Source organism: Musca domestica, unplaced genomic scaffold (assembly GCF_030504385.1).
Source record: "Musca domestica strain aabys unplaced genomic scaffold, Musca_domestica.polishedcontigs.V.1.1 22, whole genome shotgun sequence".
Classification (NCBI taxonomy): domain Eukaryota; kingdom Metazoa; phylum Arthropoda; class Insecta; order Diptera; family Muscidae; genus Musca; species Musca domestica.
This window is the reverse complement of record NW_026712262.1, coordinates 8,616,362-8,636,111: the sequence shown is the minus strand read 5'-3', so window position 1 is coordinate 8,636,111 and position 19,750 is coordinate 8,616,362. Positions and strand designations below refer to the sequence as shown.

Sequence of the window (19,750 nt, the reverse complement as noted above, 5' to 3'; positions counted from 1 at the left end):
TGTTTTCGATCTTGACCAAATTTAATACTTACTTTTATATGCATTCATGTATTTAAAATTCATGTCGATATTAAAAGTATAGTTCTAATGGACACCGTAATCGACACATCATCTAGAGAGAAAGGTACTTGATTCATTCTGCTGAGATTCGTTCAAGGTGCTTGCTTTTGTATTTTTTTCTCATAACAATATAAAACCACAAATATGTTCAAAACTCATTTTATTTTGGTCTTCATATGTTTACATATAAAAAATATTTAATAAAATCAAATTTACATTGTTGGTAATCATATTAGAACTGGTTTTAACGTTGTTGCTCCAGTAACACCAGTATGGGTTATACATAAATGACCTAAAATATTCAATTAAATCATCGCACCCATTAAAACTTTATGTCTATTTACCATAACGTTTTTATTCTGCTGGACAAGCAATTAAGCCGTAATTGTTGCTTATAGATCTTATTTAAAAATTAGTTTATATGTTTCCTTTTTCTTTATAGGCATATGTTGTTCAATTTCATTAGGAATAGTAAAATAGGGAGGTGGAACCTATTTAATTTTAACAACAAAATAAAAGAAATGTTTCTTTCTTTTTGTAAAATATAGTGAAGTACTTACACTTTTCAATTCCTCATAAGACGCTCCGCGCATAGTAAACTCTTTAAAAATGTAGTTGTTACCAATTTCATAGTGAAAACGGGTATCGTGTATTTTCAAAAGGACATTATCCACACGTAAAAAGTGCCTCAGTAGTATGAAAAATCCCGATGGCATAACTCGCTGCAAAGGACTCAATAAGTGTTTATGTCGGCAAGACTGTGTTTGGTGTTTATGGTTTGCCATTTGTTGTTTCAAATATGTTAAGCTTAACTCCAGTGTTGATTTAAAATCTCACACATGCCCTTTAATATAAACACTCTGGAAAATATGTTTAATTAGAGGTCACTACAACGTACGGGTCATGACTTCCAAGTGGGAACGTGACGACGTGGAAAACTGCAGACACTGTGAATTTAGTGATTGGCCAAATATCAATCTATATAAGTAAACTTGTTATTGCAGTTCCTCGCTGAAACCCTATTCTAAACGATATTATCAACAATATTTTAAAAAAAAATTAACTGAAACTATGCTAATTGCCGTTATTAAGTATCTAAGAAACATTCCTCACTAGTTAAAATTGTTTAAGATTTGTCTTAGTTGAATTGGTCCCTGTGACATAAAAAACATAGACAAGTTAAAAACCGACTTCTCTTTTCAGTTAATGGTTTGGAAAGGGTCAAAAAATCTCGTCATTACATTTAAGACAGATTAAAGCAATTTAGTGCCACTGTGTAGCCCTTGGATCAATTATGTTAGCAAAGTTAGGCGTTACTGCCAAACAAAATTAATGAGAATGGTTCTTTTTCCGCCAGAAGTAGTAAGCCGATTCTGCCATCTTCGAACTCGGTCTAGATTGGCCAGAAACATAACGATGTACCAAATTTGAACGAAATGGGATACTCCCTTCGAAATTTACCGTGAACACAAAACGAGTTGAATTTTTTGTTAGAAAAATTTTGGGTTGAATTTTTAGTGTATTTCGAGCATTTGCATATTTTTAGGAATTCACCTTATGAAATATAAAATATAATAAGTCCAGGTTCAAAAATTCACAGTATGTATGCCACCAAGACCTGCTGCTAGTATGCGAGAAATAGAAAAATATCTGGCAAAAATATTACTTAGGGACCATGTAATGTTATCTCCCAATTTTTTGTTATCTCCCTGCTATACAGTGACGAAAAAAAAATCAAATAGGTGTATATGTGGTAGAAAATGCAAATCTGTTTTCAATTTGCCTTGTGTAAACGTCAAGTTATTAACACTTATGACACCATTTTAAAAAGGTAAAAAATATTCGCTATAATGGACCGTTTTTAATTTTTATATAGAATTACAACCCAATACGGGGTTTTTAGTTATTAATTCCGAATTAGGCTTCATGAACAATTCATGTAACACCTGGTAGACTGGATTGAAGTCGAATCAATAAAAACGGGTCTAAAACCGATCTCTTGAGTGCCATATCTCAGGTCCCTAACGGAAATGTAAACTCTTACCACAATTCTTTGTTTCCATATTGTTTTGTTAGGGCATATGTTTCCAGATTATGTAACAAGACACTGCAATTAAGCCTCACTATTTTGAACCAACAACATTTGGGCCATTAATATTTTAAAACATACTATTTTCACGGAACACGACGATATTCCATTGTCATGCAGTTCATCCTCAAAAAGTGTCAAATCATGGTAGAAAAGTATTTTTTCTCTTTGCATCAACTTGAACTTATTGAGTTGTTGTTCTGTTTTTTCTATATTAAATTTCTCGTTGGGGGTCCCCTGGTAATCGGTGGTAAAAGTCCAATCGAATGGCTTAAATTTTTCTTCCATTAAACTCTCAGGCCTATACAAATATTTTTAAAACTTTTCAGCATCGACTCATAAAAATATAATTACCGGCTCTCTTTCCACTCTTGTGCGCAGGCTACTTGCAATGGTTGTTTTCCATTTTCCACCAAGCGCAAAGACTCCATTGGAAGAAATTCCAAACTAGCTCCATCACGGTGTGTTAAGACAAGTTTGTTTTTGTGAAACACCATATCCGGAAGATGTGGCAGTTCCAGAGCATTTCGATATGTGCACAATTCACAACAATCGTCCTCATCTTTGTTGCAGTGTGCGTCTTGCCCCTTAGAGCAAATACTTTTTAAAATATGCGATTTGAAATATTCTATATGCCATTCTCCGAAATCGATGCTTTCTTGATCAACAGGCAAACGGGGGATTAGTTCATCCTAAAATGTTCGATATATTTGCTGTATATTATTTCTCTACAGTGAATATGTTATGTATCAACTGCGTAAACATACCTCCATTGGAAAAGCTTCCTTTTGGTTTTACACTTGATATATTTAGGGAATAAATAATAACTTAAGATCATGAACTTTCAGCCGGCAAATAAACAAAAGTTAGGTAAATAATAGGAATAGGTATGTTAACTTTCGATTAATCGAATAATCGACTTTTAGTACTCAATTTTCTGATGCAAACCACACACGATACAACTGGTTGTACAACTTGGAGAGGTTGTATTCAAGATTGTATCGTTTGTGGCCCGGTTGTACGAAGTTGTGTCTCGGTTGTATGAAAAATCAAAATTTTTTGATATTTGTCATGTTGTACCATGGCAGAACAATACAGGTAGATGCATCAACGCTTGGGAGCATTAATGTGTCAAAAAAATTTAAATGTTTTTTCAAATATAAGTAGATTTTTATATGTTTCCTTATACTACGTCAGTCGAAGGCTATTAAAATTCGCGTTTTTCAAAAATGTTTACATATTTAAATAATTTTTCATTGTGTTGAACCAACCGATTGTAACGTTTGTGGGCATGTCGCATACAATTTAATTTTGTTTTTATTTTTGAAGAGGCAACACCATAGTTTCGCACATCAAAACAATACGAAATCCAATCAAATGTGTGATTTTAATGTATAAATAAAATAGGAATTTCAATTTATAAAATGGAATTTAAAAAATTAATTATAAATAAAGCTATTGAGTCAAATATAGAGCATGGATTTTTAACGGTGTCATCTGAACTCAAATAAGCTCTACGAAAAGTGAAGTTCTACAAAGAAGTTGTACACTAAGTTGTATCGTTTGTGCCAGACACTCACAATTTGAGTACTATACAAGTTGTACAACCAGTTGTATCGTGTGTGGCTTGCATGAAACTCGAACTCGACTATGGACTTGGGTGAAAACCGAGTACTCGACTATTCATAGTCGATTCTTCGACTTATGCTATGTTCTCATTACAATTTCAATCACGTTGTTTGTTATCAGAATTAGGTGCACGAATTAACCCGTTCATACGGCACGATTCGTAATTCATAGTAACATAATTCCTTTTTTAAATATTTTGTTGGTTTTTATAGGAACATGCAATTTTTTCCAGTGTTAGGTATTTTTACCGTGATTCCGGAAAACTATTTTTTCTTGGGGGACGGACCCGGGACCCCAGATTTTTTACCCGAAAGGGGTTCAAGACCCAGATTATGAAAATACCTATCCTATCACGGTTCGGAAGTTATAGTCAAATTATCGATTTTTTAGACCCGGATTTTTTATGAAACTAAAGACTTTTTACTAAACTAGAGTTAAGAAATTAGTTTTTCCTCCAAAGATTTATTTTATCTTTCATTTAACAATTTTCATTCATGTTTTGAACTTTTTGCATAAATGTTGACATTTTAGTGGATAGTCACTTGTCAAAAAATATTGTCCATACAAAATATTGCCTCTTTTGTTTCCAGTTTGTTGTCGAAATTCCAATCGTGGGCAAAACGCGTATCTCGGATGAGAGAAAAAGCTAAATTTACTTTTATTTGAATGCACAAACGCTATTCAATATTATGGCCCGTTCTTATATCTTTCCTTTATAGTCCACTTTTGTTATCCCTTACTTTAGGAAAAGTGAAGTTCACATTATCGGGTTCTCATTATTACATCTTTCCTTTAAAATATATGAATTTTTACAGAGATATGGCAAGTTTTTTTTTTTAAGTAACTGGTATTTACTGCATTTTTTCACAATGACATCTTCATTTAAGTTCAAAAATAATAAACAAAAAGCGAATTTGTAATTAATTTCGTAGAAAAAAATGATAATGCAGTTTATCAATATATAATAAATGAGCTGCGTTATCCATTTTATTGATTAATCAAAATTTGCTGTTATTTCCACATTATCAGTAAAAAATGTGGCAACATGAATTCAGTAAACTTTACATTAAAAGATAAAGGGAAGATGGTCTGGTTCATACTTAAATGAAACTTGTAATAACGAAAAACGATTTATGTGTCCGGCAACATCACTTTTTGCATTTTCAATTCCTGTTCAACTAATGTGCCCAATACCAATGTTGTTTGGTTGTTATTGTGGTTGAGTTGTGCCATGTTAGAAGAATACAGGTAGATGCATCAACGATTGGAAACATGGATATGTAGAAATTTTAAAATGTTTTTAAAAAATAAGTATATTTTCATATCTTTTCTGGAACAACTCTAGTTTAGTAAAAACTCTTAGATTTTTTCGAAATTTTTTCAGTGGTAGGTATTTTAACCATGATCCCGGGAAACTATTTTTTTCTTGGGGGACGGACCCGGGACCCCAGATTTTTGACCCGAAAGTCCGGGATCAAGACCCCGCCTGGACCCGGATCCACTTACCCGATATAGACAATATGGGTATCGATTGAAAGGATTTTTTATGAAACCCCCAAAAGTCAAAAAAGGGCCCATTATGGTGGTCAACAAAATTGTTTCCAAATTATAGCTGACACTCTTACCTTTCCATAATGCTACAATTTGTGCTAATACCTTTTTCGGGTCCAGAGATATGGGTCTTTCCATCCGCATAACGCGATTCTAACCAGTTCATTAAAATGATGTTTTCAATAAAAAAAGTGTTTATTTCGCGTAGCAGTCGTCGGAATAACAAAAGTTTTCTAAATTTGGCACTTTTTGTAAATAGCCGGCCTTTGGCCGGGGCTTGAGATTTTCACCTATGGGTATGTCCGACACCGGCTAACGCGAACAAAAGGTTCATAATTTCGGCACTTTTTGTAAATAGCCGGCCTTCGGCCGGGGCTTGAGATTTTCTTCTCTGGGTATGTCCTACACCGGCTAACGCCAACCAAAGTTTTCTAAATTTGGCGTTTTTTGTAAATAGCCGGCCTTCGGCCGGGGCTTGAGATTTTCTCCTCTGGGTATGTCCCACACCGGCTAACGCGAACCAAAGTTTTCTAAATTGGATACCTTTTGTAAGTAGCCGGCCTTCGTCCGGGGCTTGAGATTTTCTCCTCTGGGTATGTCCTACACCGGATAACGCGAACCAAAGATTTCTGAATTTCATGCTTACGCAAAATATACCTTTTTTTTATTGAAAACATAGTTTTAATGAACTGGTTAGAATCGGGTTATGCGGATAGAAAGACCCATATCTCTGGACCCGAAAAAGGTATTAGCACAAATTGTAGCATTTTGGAAAGGTAGAAGTGTCAGCTATAATTTGGCATCAATTTTGTTGTCCCCCATAATGGACCCTTTTTTGACTTTTTGGGGGTTTTATAAAAAATCCTGGTCCAAAAAATCGATAATTTGACTATAACTATAACTAATTTAACCGTAACATCATACTCCATCATGAGACCACTTGTTGGATAGGTATTTCGGGTCAAAAATCTGGGGTCCCGGGTCCGTCCCCCAGGAAAAAAATAGTTTCCCGGGATCATGGTTAAAATACCTACCACTGAAAAAATTTTCGAAAAAATTGAAGAGTTTTTACTAAACTAGAGTTAAGCCTCCTTTCTTATACGACGCCAATCGAAGGTTGTTAAAATATGCATTTTTCAACAATTTTAACGAATTGGAATAATTTTTCATTCAAATTTTCAAAATTGGTTTGACAGTTGATTTTCCCGGCCATGGCAGAAGAATACAGGTAGATGCATCAACGAGTGGGAGCATTGATATGTCAAAAAAATTGAAATGTTTTTTAAAATATAAGTAGATTTTTATATGTTTTCTTATTCTAAGTTAGAAGGAGGCTATTATAATTCGCGTTTTTCAAAAATTTTTGCAAATTAAAATAATTTTTCATTCAACATTTTCAATTCCAAAATTGGTTTGACAGTTCATTGTCCCAGCAGCTGTGTCGACGCGACTACCTATATTCTTCTACCATGGTCCTGGCTGTCGATGCGACTACTTCGACTATGAGTTCTGCGTCTAGTAAGTAAGTAAGTAATTCTTTATTTGAGTCTTCTTCTTTCTTTGATAGGTTTACAATACGAATGGTTAACAGTGTACCCTTAGAACTATTGTTGTCTTGTTCTAACTTAATCGTGACATATATGATTATGCTACATTGCTTGAATGAAAAGGCAGAATGTTTAAAGTAAAAACAGATTGAAATTATGAGAGAGGCTTGCTCACGGCCTCAAATGTTACGAACAGAGCGAGAATGTCTGTAAATAAATAAATAAAGGTATAAAAACAAACATAAAAACTAAATAACAAACAAAGTTCTGTTAAGTAATTGACTAACAGGGATCATAGTAGTCTATGGAGATTATTTAAATGACTATTACTAAAATGTAATTTGTATAAATTTTATCACAGGTTTGAAATGCGATTCTAAGTAAATCGAACGCTCAGGTACAGTTTAGAGCTTAATATTCAAATTATTGGTGAGTATAATTTGTAAAAGAATTATACTAATATATATATAAGTTTTAATTTTATATTTTGTAGCTTAACCTCTATGGTTGCCAGGTGCTGATTTGCTGTAAAAAGGAGGTAGCGTGTATTCGTTGTTGACATCTGTGGCTGGTTCGTTTAATATACCAATTGGAGAGAGGTAATACGATTCTGGCCACGATATGTGCTTTTCCATTTGGTAGATTTCATTCATTAGTAAGTTTTCATGGGTTTCGAGTTTTTCCACGAATTTCTTCTGGTGGCTTTGGATATACTTACAAAAAGGGACAACCCTGGACGTGTTGTATATGTAAGTATTGCTGTATCTCTTTTCCTGTGAAATGTAGCTTTTGTTGACACATTTTCTTAAGATCTTGCGTTCTAGAATTTCTAACTCCTTGGCCACTATTGGGGAAATAGAGAACCAGATCGGAAACCCGTACGCTAAGATAGATCTAATTGCAACTTTGTAGAGAAGTAACTTCGTGTTTTGTGGTAGGTATTTGCTATTTAATAGATATGAAAACTTTACTAATATACCTTTTGTCTTCTGCATGACGGACCGTGCGTGTTTATTGAACTTCATCAAATTGGTGAGAGTAATACCCAAGTATTTGGGAGATGTTTTAAAGGGAATCTCAACTCCTTCAAGAGACAGCTGAAGTTCTTTACTCTCTGGAACAACGTTTCTAGGGCATTTTCCCGAAGCGTTCCGGAAACATATTGCTACGGATTTATCGGCATTGATTTTGATTCCCCATTTTTGATAGAATTCATGGATGCTCTGGAGATGAGTTCTAGCGTTTTGTAAGGCGTTCTTGGGCGAAATGTTGTGTGCGTAAATTAAGCAGTCGTCGGCATATAAAATCGCTTGAGAGCCTTGGCCGATATGGGGGAAGTCATACAGGAAAATATTGAAAAGGTAAGGGGCTAAAATACTTCCTTGCGGCACCCCACTGTTTACTAAGCCCGTGGCTGACGACGTGTTTTTGATATTAATTAAGAACTTTCGTGCAGTGAAAAAACTTGCCATCAACTTGATCAGGTATGGGTCTATACCAATTTCGATTAACTTGTAAAGTACTCCTGTGTGACATATCGAGTCAAATGCTTTTTGTATGTCTAAGGAAATCGCTACAGTAGACACTTGGTTCCTTAGATTTGATGTTATATCACTGTGGAGCTTCAGAAGCGCGTGTTGTGTGGAATGGCCAGACTTGAACCCAAATTGGTATGCTGAGATTGGACTAACTGGTAATTCGTTTTCCATTTTTTCTTTTAGGACCGACTCAAATAACTTCCCGATGTTGGACAATAGTGATATTGGACGAAAATTGCTCAAAGTGTTGTCATTAATTATTTTCTTCTTTATGGGAATAATTTTCGCCAATTTCCAGAGTGATGGGAAATATCCATTGTTGATGCAGTTGTTGAAGAGACATGTAAGCAGATTTATAACATTATCTGGGAACTTTTTAATGAGAAAATTGGAAATCTCATCAGGGCCGCTTGATTTTTTACAATTGATATTAGTAATTGCGATTTTTATCTTTTCAGGATTGGTAAAGTGAAAAGAGTCTGGATTGTTTAATGAATTGAAGTTATCATTAAATGAGTAGATGTGCGGTGGAACGGCGTTGATGCATGTTGTGACTCTAGAGCTAAGATCGTCTACAGGATTTGTGGGTACATTTTCTTGAAAATTTTCAGAATAAAATTGTTTAAAATTATTAGCAATTTCGGAACTTTCCGTAATGGTTTCATTTCCTATTTGAAGTTTTTCGCAAAATGATGAATTATTTTTGCCGGTAAGTTGAGCTACTTTTTTAAATGCTGATGGCCCGGGTTTGATAGTTTTCAATTTATTACTGAACGCCTGCGCAGATTCAGTATTGATTAGATTTTGAATGATAATTTTAAGAAGTTGGATTTGCTTAGAAAGTATGGTGTATTCAGGGCTTATCCTATTTCCAGTACGGTGGTAAATCTTCTTTAGTTCCTTCTGCCATCTATGTTTGACTTTGAGAAAATTCTGAACCTTATCGGAGAAAGGCGGTTTATGGATATTTAGGGCAATTTTTTGTGAGTGGTTGTTGTGAATTCGAAGAAGTTCGCAGTTAAAGTCTTCGATAACATCGTCAATTTGTCCATTTGATAGGTTCCTATTAATTGGCGGCATAATTTGCGTTGACATTAAATTTAGGTCTTGTCGAAAATTGTTCCAATTTGTGTTTTTATATGAGGTGAAGAACTTTGGCTGTCTCAAAATTAGATTTGTGCGATAAAATGATAATGCCAGTTTAATGGGAAAGTGATCGGAGAAAGTTGGCAGCGTTTGTATATTGCAGTTTTGAATCCCGGGTTCGACCAAATGAGAGGAAATTAGAAAATGATCCAAGAATGAGGAACCATTTGGGAACGATGGAGTGGAACCACAAAGACGTGTGACCTCTAGTGAGTTATCAGCCAACCATGCGCGCAGCGTTTTGCCATTAGAATTTTCATGTAGATCACCCCATGAGGTACTTTTTGAGTTGAGGTCACCTCCAAGAATAAATCCATCAAAGTTTTTGCAAAGTTGTAGCAATTTGTTTAAATCTGATTTAAGAGAGTTTACTGGCATACTGCAAGGAATGTAGACAGAGCCAATGAGGTATTTAAAGGTGTTGTTATTTCTCAATAATTCTATTTGAATGAACGACGTACCAATACCGACGTCGTTAAAAGGGACTCTGGAAAATTTTATGTTTTTTTTTCGCAATTACTGCAATTCCAACAGAAGAGTTGTCATATATAAAGTTATAGCCATTAATCCACATTTTCTTATTGTTCCGCAGATGGCATTCTTGAATAAAAGCAAAATCTATGTTCTCACGATGGAGCATATTTTCTAATTCAAGTTGTCTACTAGAATCAACTAGTGAGCGTACATTGAGTGTGAGAAATAAAATGGATCTATGGTCCATAGATAGATTTTACTTTTGTAAGAAGCCTTAGGAATTCTTGCTTTGCTTCTGCCTTTGACTTTTTTTGGAAGGTGTTTAGAAATATTTCAATTTCTTGTTCTAGAGAAAGCACTTCGGGCTCTAGAAATAAATTGGCAAGTTCAAGGAATTGTTGTATTAGAGGTGGCTTTTGAGAAGTTTCTGATCCCTTTACAGGTGTTTTAAAATGACTGGCAAACGTCTTACCCGGAGATAATATAGACATGTTCAGTGCTCTACTCACGTTATTTTGGGCGATCGATTTAATTTCCATTGCGTCGGCGACTTTTTTCCGTCTGGCTGCGACATAGGCTTTATAAGACGGACAACCTCTCCAATTAGCCGGGTGGCCTAATTTACCGCAATTGACGCAGTAAGGTTCTGATGAGTCTGTAGCAGTTCGCTGGCACTCACCGGGAAGATGTTTTTGGTCACATTTAACACATCTGTATGGACAATTGCAGTTGCGGGAGATGTGGCCGTGGCCTTGACATCTGCGGCACTGAGGATCGCGATCTCTTTTCTTCGGTTTTTCCCATTTGATAATTTGTCTATTTAGTTCTTTTATGTGTGTAATCTCACTAGCTTTTTTTCCTGGCAATAAGGATACCAAAAATAAGCCAGTGTCAATGTTTTTCTTTACAGACATTGGGGTTTTGAATTTTGAAACATTTGCCACTGTGTCAGGAGCTAGACTGTCCAACTCTTCTTTGATTTCCTGTATGTCTGAAAATGCGTGGAGATCCCGGATCAAAATTGAATCTTGTTTCAGCTCTTTTGGCGTGAATGTATAGGAGTCTATGTTTTTTGCCCTCAGTATAGCCATCATAGAAGCATGAACTTTTGGATCCGACAGAAATATTTTGCTCTTTGTCTTGTTTACGTTTTTAATTTTAAAAGAGGATTGAGGAATTGATGCTTTAAGCGACTCAATCAACGTCATCATATTTACATTGAAGACAAAAATTGGCGGGCACCAAGACATTTTTGATTTGTGTCTCCCATCTCTGGTTATGCGGGGTTTTGCGTTGTCATTGTTTTCGGCAGGAGCTGCAATACCTATGTCAACGTCCGCAAGAGCACCTAGGATTCCAAATTTATTAGGATCATCAGGATTATGACTCAATAGTCGTTCTCTTAGGTCGGCAATATTTATGTTCACTGGTGACTGCACATTTTCAAGACGTTGTCTTTTTCTTTCATTTTGATCGCAGTCTTTAGGTTGTTTGTTTGTTGTTGGTAATGGCGGGAATGAATTAGAAGTTAATGCAATAACTTCGGGTACGTCGTATTCCATATCAGGAAGAGTGTCAGGCATCTCCATTGCAAATTAATGCAAATCTGATGCCTGCGGACGGTTAAAAAATACTTTGAATTCGCAAAAATAATTTTTTTTTAATTGCAGCTTTAATCAGCACGTCTGGTAAGTTGTAGGGTTCACTAGGTTTTTTCGAGTTCTGCGTCTAAAGCGCGCGCACTTCTGCCCTGTTGTGTTGTTGCAAAACAGAGCGAATGCGTGCGTGGCAAACCAAAATAAAATACTCTTTTGTTTATGAATGAGTGTAGTGCAAACACCGGGTACCTGTTGTTTACGAATGAGACATAAGAAAAAATTGAACACATTCACTAAAAGAGCGCGGAACTAGCTTCAAATTAAATTTGTAAAATTTTCATCTCGGTATTAGCGGATTTTTATTAATTTGAAGTTAAGTAAGTAGGTTTTATTAATTTGAAAAAGGGCTAAAGTGCCCCGTCGACGGTCAAAATGCAAGAAATCAAAATTGTGTAAGTGTGCATGAAGCTTTTAGCGTGTGCTTAAAAAATAAAGAATATGAAAACAGTAAGAGAAATAAAAGAATCTGCATGAAAGAGTGGTATAAACATGAATTCACTCATGAACATTTATTAGTTGAACTAAGAGTGTTATAGGCAAACGATTTTGAAAATTGTTTAAGAATGGAGAGTTCCACTTACGAGGAACTACTAAGCCTGGTTGTGTCACCAATTAATTTTCGGTCTTTCGGCATTAGTACTTCATATTAATTTTCTTTAATAACCCGATTGTTATATTTTTCACATTTAACATCCCAAAGTGCTCCCAATGACACGAAAAATTCCAACAACTTGTCATGTGCGTACTCACGCCATCTATACGCCACATACCGAAACTCGTATAATTTTGTCTGTCACACCAAGTGACATATGGTTTGTTTATCCTGTCATTTCAAAAAGGGAAATTTTAAATGTGGAAAACATATTGGAAATAGGGAGCCAATAAGCCATGTAAAATATTCAAAGTTCTTTCTTTTTATTTCTGGAGTTCTTGGCAGCAGGAAGTGGATCGAGCAAAAAGAAAATAGTAAAGTTTTTACCCACGTTAAATACAACCGGTGTAATAATACCCGCATATCACAAAACAAAATTTTAAAAATATTTATTGCCTTTATTGCACGAAAAGAGAAAAAAAACCTCAATAACTTTTGAACAAAAGGAAGTAATCCAGCACCAAACACCTTTGCCAGCATCGATAACGATATTTGGACCACCGATCCCGACTCCTCTGCCCATCGTTGGATACGCTGTTGAGCACCAGGCATTCCGCGGTGCTGAGGTACCTAAAAATAAAAGAATATAAAACTGATATGGTGTAAAACGAGCTATTGACTTTAACTCATTACTTACCTCCAAACTTATTGATAATTACTTGCGACGGACGGACTGCCCATAAACCTAGAATAAAAGGGTATAGAAAATACGTGGCCTTAAGGGTAGACATTTCCTTTTGTTTTCTTTATTATTCGAATTTTTACTCTCATATCCTCTCCGAATAGATAGAGCTCTCTCTAGGCAGGTAGGACAGGTTATTAACCACCAGGAGTTAGTTGCTCCCATACACAAAAGCTTAATGTTGTCCCTTTGCTTTTACTCCACTTAAAATAGAAGAAAACTTTTTATTCAGGGTTTGAACTATAAAACTAAAATACAACACTCATACTTACGAGATTAACTGACGGATAATAAGCTCCATTGCCAGCAATCACCGCCATAATAGGACCTCTGTTCAGCATCCCTGGAAAAGAAAGAAGAGCAGCCATCTTATATTAAATTTATTAAATAAATACCCAAAAGTGGTACTTACCTAAGTTTCGTTATTATGTACAACGTTCAAAATTATAATACTTACGATTTTCGAATATTTTACACTAGTAAAAACTCTTTGCACTAGTAATAACCTTTTTAACAATGTGAATTTCAAAGTTAAAATTATCCACAATTTTTTGTATTAAAAATTAAGAACCTTGAATTAAAAATAAAATTATAACGATGGATATGAATTAAAATGTCTTCTCCATAAGGAAATTTAATTGAAGGTTAGGAGGGTGACGTGCTAAAGAAGAGGTAGGTATGGGGGCAATATGAACATGTTTTGATTGCCAAGGTGGAACAAGTGTTCCAGTGGGAGGGAAGAGCTCGGTTTAACACCTGCCGAGTACTTTCATGATTTTTTTCCCATATAACTGGTTGCTTTTTCTTATTTATGCTGTGGTAAAAGTCATTAATAGTTTACTATTTCTCTCGGGCTCGGAATACCCTTTTTTTTTTAATTTTGATCAGTCTGGCATGATATTTTTTTTTGTTTAACGTATTGCCAACCTAGTCAATGTCGTCAAGAACCACCCCCATCCGGCGAGCACTAGCCGTGCAAAAAGCCAACATGCCAGCAATGACGATGTTTGATAGAAAACAGGAATTATGTGAAATCAACTGACGGTAGTACGTGACAAAATGGCGCCCATAACGTGGGGCCCGAGATGAAAGCAAAAAAATAATTGTAGCCATATATTATTTAAAGCAAGTAGGTCCCGTTTGAGTAACTCAAAGAGTCCTCCCGGCTGCCACTTGGTTTAAATAGTATACATTTTGAACGATATTTCTTCATTTTCAATATCACGGTCCAATGTTAAAATCTCAGTCCCGACCTAAAGTTTTCTAAATCGGGGTCGTGAGGTGGAGATTTAATTTTGAATCACCAAACCTTTAGGCTACATATAATCGTAGGTCTTATCGCCAGTGTTAGTAACACAACGCATTTAATTGCCACGATTGTGTGGAGTTTTTGGGTCACATCCAATTAGTTTTTCATTGCAATAGCCATTTTTAACAATCATTTTGTATTCGAAAGGAATTTTGTTGTCCGGAGTCAATTCTTAGACAGAAACACTCATAGTATAGTCAACGAGATTTCTTTCGATGTCACTAGGTTGTTAAACCAGATTTTCCATATCCACAGTATAAAAAGTTAAAGCACAGGATTGCAGGAGGTAATTATTTTGTTTACCTTATTTCTTTTAAATCTGAAAGTAACATCTACTCTTCTAATGGCCGTCACCTAGAATCCTACCTTATGATATATTGAAAGACTTTTTGATATTATTTAATACATCATTATTTTCCTACCTCGACAGAAGTAGAAGCATTACTACTAGTATATATGTTTTCTTGATTTTTAGTTTTTATTTTTAATATTTCTTAGGAACACAGTTATTAGTTTACTATTAATTTTGGAATGGTTTTGACTAGAAGTGGTAGTAAGCTACAGCCAAATAATATGGAAAACAACGAAGAAGCAGTTAATTCCGAGCCAAGGGTAGGGGCACAGAACACGCAAACTCAAGTTCCTACGAACAACCCACCAACTTTGCAAACCAACACTGGAACGGGAGGCATTGTCAGATCGTCAAGCGCTCCATCGATTGGCAGCGATGCATCGATCAGTCCGGATGAACTGAATAATACTATACTTTCTCCAGCATTTTCAAGTTTGACCGCTCAGAACGTAAGACGAGAATTTCGACAGGGGAATGGAGACGATAGATCGGAATTCAACCAGGCTAATAATCTGCAGGAAATGATGGCATCCATTGGGTTAGCACAAGCTCAACTGATGCGCAGTATTGAAGTGATTCGGCAGGTTCAGCGTGATCTACAGCAAGCACGGCCAACCGTGAGAAATTCCACCGAGGAAGGTTTGTCGGCTGAACACGCAGCTGGGATACAGACTCCAGCTATAGCTCCAATGACGCGTGCGCCACCGCCACTAACACGTTATCCGACAGTTGTAGGAAACACTCAATCAATGCACGGAATTAGGGAACCTCCTCCATCGCAGGCAGTTCGAAATGAGGCATCAGGAGCCGAGAATAACAATCCTATCATTGCGGTGGATACCAGAGGTCAAGATTATACGGGGAATCCAACAGAAATGAGACCTCAGAAGCCGTCGAATGCATCATCCTATCACGGAAATGTAGCTCATCAAAGTAGCAATCGAAAATACAAAGTTAAAGATTGGGGAATGCGCTTCAATGGCAGTGAGAAAAACGCAGATGCTGAACATTTTATCTTCTGTTTGGAGTCTACGAGGCAAGACTATGGTTATCCATTTGACGAACTTCTCAGGGAGTTCCCACAGTTACTTGAGGGTAGTGCCGAAAGTTGGTACTGGCAGCAACGACGAATTGCCCCGTTTAGGCACTGGAATGAGTTGAGGGAAGCATTTTTAGCCCAATTTCGTCGGTACCAGAATGAATTTCAAATTCAAAAAGAAATTATGGGTCGTCGTCAGATGCCGAATGAAACATTTGATGAGTTTTTCGATGCCGTGCTCAAAATGAGAAACCAACAACGATCTCCATATGATGAAAACGACTTGGTAGAGATCATGAAAGGAAACTTAAAATCATCACTTGCTTCTCTTATTTTCCCTATTCAAATTAAAGGGTTGAACCATTTTCGGCAGGAGGTCAAACGGGCTGAATTGATGGTAGCTGGACAAAGACAAGCATACCAGCAAAGAACGTTTCAACCACAGAAAGTACACGAACTAGAATACACAGAGGCCGAATCTGAATTGGACGTAGACGCTTTAGCAGTGTCCAACCGCTACACGTGTTGGAATTGCAGAAAGGTTGGTCATAGTTACATTGATTGTCCTGTACCCATATCAAAGGTGTTCTGCTTCAAGTGCGGAAGAGAGGGAGTAGTTTCCCCAAAATGTCCAAGGTGCCAGGGAAACTTGAATCGGAGCGTTCCTCGAACTGGGGAGGCGCGCTCCACCCAGACGGAGTCCCAGCAGGAACAGTAGAGGGAAAGTGTAACGCGAAGAAGGTAATCTTATTAGTCAACGAAAACAAGAGGGTGAATGAAGAGAAGCCGATATTACGAGTGTTGAAACCATTGCATGTAAGGAAAAAGGAATACGAAGAAGCTAGGTCGAGAATTTTCGGTGTAGTGTCCAATAAAGTAAAACGGGCTAGAGAAAGATACAACAAGAGAAGGAAATTGAGAAAGGAAATTGCATCTACTACCCTATATGAAGGTGAAGATTCGAGATTTTACACCAAAATTCACATTAATGGCGAAGAAATTGAGGGTCTTCTTGACAGTGGAGCAACGGTGTCTTGTTTAGGTAAGGGTTGTCTAGATCTGGTAGGAAAAATTGGTTTAACTCCTCAAGATTTCTTTTCTTTTGTTAAGACTGCAGATGGAAGTCCACACAAGATAACCGGGAAAATCCGTGCAGATATTACCTTCAATAATATGACTCACCCAATAGATTTCTTTTTGGTTCCTACACTTAACCGACAACTCTTCCTTGGAATTGACTTCATGAAAACCTTTAAAATGTTTGCGTCTGTTGAGAGTCTCACCACCAACGGCGTCAGTCTTTGTGATGAGGCTGATAGTGGAACCAGTGATGACAGAACTGTTCATAAATTGTCTGATCCACAACGGAAACGTTTGGATGGGATAATAGCAAGATTTCCTTCTTATTCAACACAAGGCTTAGGCCGGACTAAGTCTGAGGTCCACACGATCGACACAGGTGACGCAACTCCAGTTAAAAGTAGACACTATCCTGTATCTCCAGCTGTACAAAAGCTCATGTATGCAGAGCTGGATAGAATGCTCGATCTAGGAGTCATTGAGCCGAGTGAAAGTCCGTGGAGTCATCCTGTCACTCTAGTCAGAAAGGGCGACAAAAATAGGCTCTGCTTGGATGCTCGTAAGCTCAATGCTCTGACGGTCAAGGATGCCTACCCACTCCCGCACATTGAGGGATTGCTTAGCAGGTTGGGAGATACCTATTTTATCTCAAGTGTCGATTTAAAGGACGCTTTCTGGCAAATCCCATTAGATGAGTCCAGCAAAGAAAAAACGGCTTTCACAGTACCGGGAAGACCACTCTACCATTTTACCGTCATGCCTTTTGGGTTGTGCAATGCGGCCCAAAGGTTGTGCCGTCTAATGGATAGAGTGATCCCTTCGGTACTGCGGGACCGCGTTTTTGTTTACCTGGACGATCTTTTGGTGGTTTCGCCAGACTTCGAAACCCACCTGGAGTTGCTGAAGCGCGTTGCCGATCTATTAGCTGAAGCAGGACTAACCATAAATGTAGCTAAATCTAAGTTTTGCTTCAAGGAATTAAGATATTTAGGCTACATCGTTGGAGGTGGTGAACTCAAACCAGACCCAGCAAAAATTGAGACAATAACTCGTTTTTGTTTTCCAAAAACCGCGAAACAGGTACGCAGCTTTACGGGGGCAACAGGGTGGTATCGTAGGTTCATACCAAATTACGCAATGATCGCCGCGCCCATTTTCGATACCTTAAAGAAGGGAAAAGTTTTCCATTTTACTGAAGAGGCAAAGATAGCTTTTGAAAAACTCAAGACTGCATTAATCACTAGCCCTGTCCTGACTCATCCTGATTTTTCTAAACATTTTTATGTGCAGTGTGATGCTTCTGATCTGGGAATCGGAGCAGTGCTATTCCAAAAAGATAGCGAAGGAGGGGAACATCCCATTGCTTACTATTCCCAGAAGCTCACATCGGCACAAAAGAATTATTCAGTCACGGAGAGAGAGTGCTTGGCGGTGGTTAATGCAGTAAAGAAATTTCGCCCTTATATCGAGCTTATGCCATTTACAATTATTACCGACCATAGTAGCCTGAAGTGGCTGATGTCGCATAAAGATTTAAGTGGGCGATTGGCTCGATGGAGTCTTCATTTACAATCATTTAGTTTCGATATAGAACATCGCCAAGGGTCCATGAACGTAGTACCTGATACACTGTCAAGATACGATATGGAAGAGTTGTAGGTAAATGTAGATGCTTTAATAGACCTTTCTTCATCAGCTTTTCAAAACGAGGACTATAAAGATCTTATAGATAACGTCAGTAAGAACGCGGATCGGTTGCCAGATATAAAAGTGATAGATGGATTCGTCTACAAAAGGACACAATTTTACGACGGCTCACCTACCAATGAAGATTTTGCTTGGAAATTATGGATTCCATTGGAGTTAACCAATGGAATTATCGAAAAAGCCCATTGTCTCCCTGTGGCCTCACATGGTGGTTTTCATAAAACCCTAAAAAGAATCAAGGAGTATTTTTATTGGCCCCTTATGAATAAGCAAGTTAGAGATTTCGTCCTTAAATGTCAAGTATGTAAAGAGTCTAAATCAGCCAACATAACGCTACGTCCTCCCATGGGCAAAGAAGCCAATGTGGAGAGACCTTTTCAAAGAATTTTTGTAGATTTTTTAGGTCCCTATCCGCGTTCAAAGGCCGGCAACACTTATATTTTCATTGTCCTTGACCATCTTAGCAAGTACGTTCTTCTTAAGGCTATGAATAAAGCCAGTACTAAAAATGTGTTAAATTCCTCATATCAGAGGTATTTCATAAGTTCGGTACACCCGAAGTACTAATTTCAGATAATGGACAACAATTTGTAGCAAAGGAATTTGAGGACCTTATGACAAACTTTGGTATCTCTCACGTGCGCACAGCAACTCATTCGCCACAAGCTAACTCTTCTGAACGAGTCAACCAAAGCATTTTATCAGCCATACGTTCATACTTAAAGGATAGTCAGACAGAATGGGATAAATATTTGTCAGAGATAGAGTGTTCTTTGAGATCATCGGTTCACTCCGCAATAGGTGTCACTCCATATTTCGCCCTTTTTGGAATGAACATGGTGAATCATGGTAGCGTATTTGCTCTAGCGCGAAAGCTTAAGGTTCTGCAGGATCCGGAGGCCAATGTCCTTCCACAAACAATAAAATTAGAAATAATCAGAGAGAAAATAAGAGAGAATCTCCACCGAGCATACCTAATAAATGAAAAAAAGTACAACGTGCGATCTAGGAATGTGAAATTTATACCGGGGCAGGAGATATATCGTCGTAGCTTTCAGCAAAGTGACTTCAAAAGGAACTTTAATGCTAAACTAGGACCTAAATTTGTAAAGTGCAGAATTGTTCGACCAATTGGAAATTGTCTTTATGAAATAGAGGATTTGAGAGGGAAATCCTTAGGAGTATTCCACGTGAAAGATTTGAAACAATAAGAAATGGTTTTTCTACCGCATCCCAT

The 19,750-nt window shown here is 37.1% G+C and overlaps 1 protein-coding gene and 1 long non-coding RNA gene across 2 annotated transcripts; both read right to left on the bottom strand.

Annotated features, from left to right (window-relative positions):
• Positions 1-203: 203 nt before the first annotated feature.
• LOC131802637 (TIP41-like protein) lies at positions 204-3,073 on the bottom strand. The gene is made up of 6 exons (XM_059123012.1): positions 2,917-3,073; positions 2,504-2,841; positions 2,231-2,450; positions 621-782; positions 405-551; positions 204-352 (listed from the first exon to the last, which is right to left on the bottom strand). Exons 1-5 carry the CDS (start codon positions 2,920-2,922, stop codon positions 462-464), a joined length of 816 nt encoding a protein of 271 aa, XP_058978995.1. The 5' UTR covers positions 2,923-3,073; the 3' UTR covers positions 204-352; positions 405-461.
• Positions 3,074-12,708: 9,635 nt separating this feature from the next.
• Positions 12,709-15,426, bottom strand: LOC131802640 (uncharacterized). Its single transcript, XR_009342308.1, has 3 exons — positions 13,299-15,426; positions 12,982-13,229; positions 12,709-12,914 (listed from the first exon to the last, which is right to left on the bottom strand). It is a non-coding gene; the product is annotated as an uncharacterized LOC131802640 (long non-coding RNA).
• Positions 15,427-19,750: the final 4,324 nt, after the last annotated feature.

Coding starts and splice junctions, on each gene's coding strand:
- LOC131802637 (XM_059123012.1), bottom strand. Junction 2,451..2,503: donor CAAGAGTGGAAAGAGAGCCG/GTAATTATATTT, acceptor ATATTTGTATAG/GCCTGAGAGTTTAATGGAAG. Junction 552..620: donor CTTATGAGGAATTGAAAAGT/GTAAGTACTTCA, acceptor AAAATTAAATAG/GTTCCACCTCCCTATTTTAC.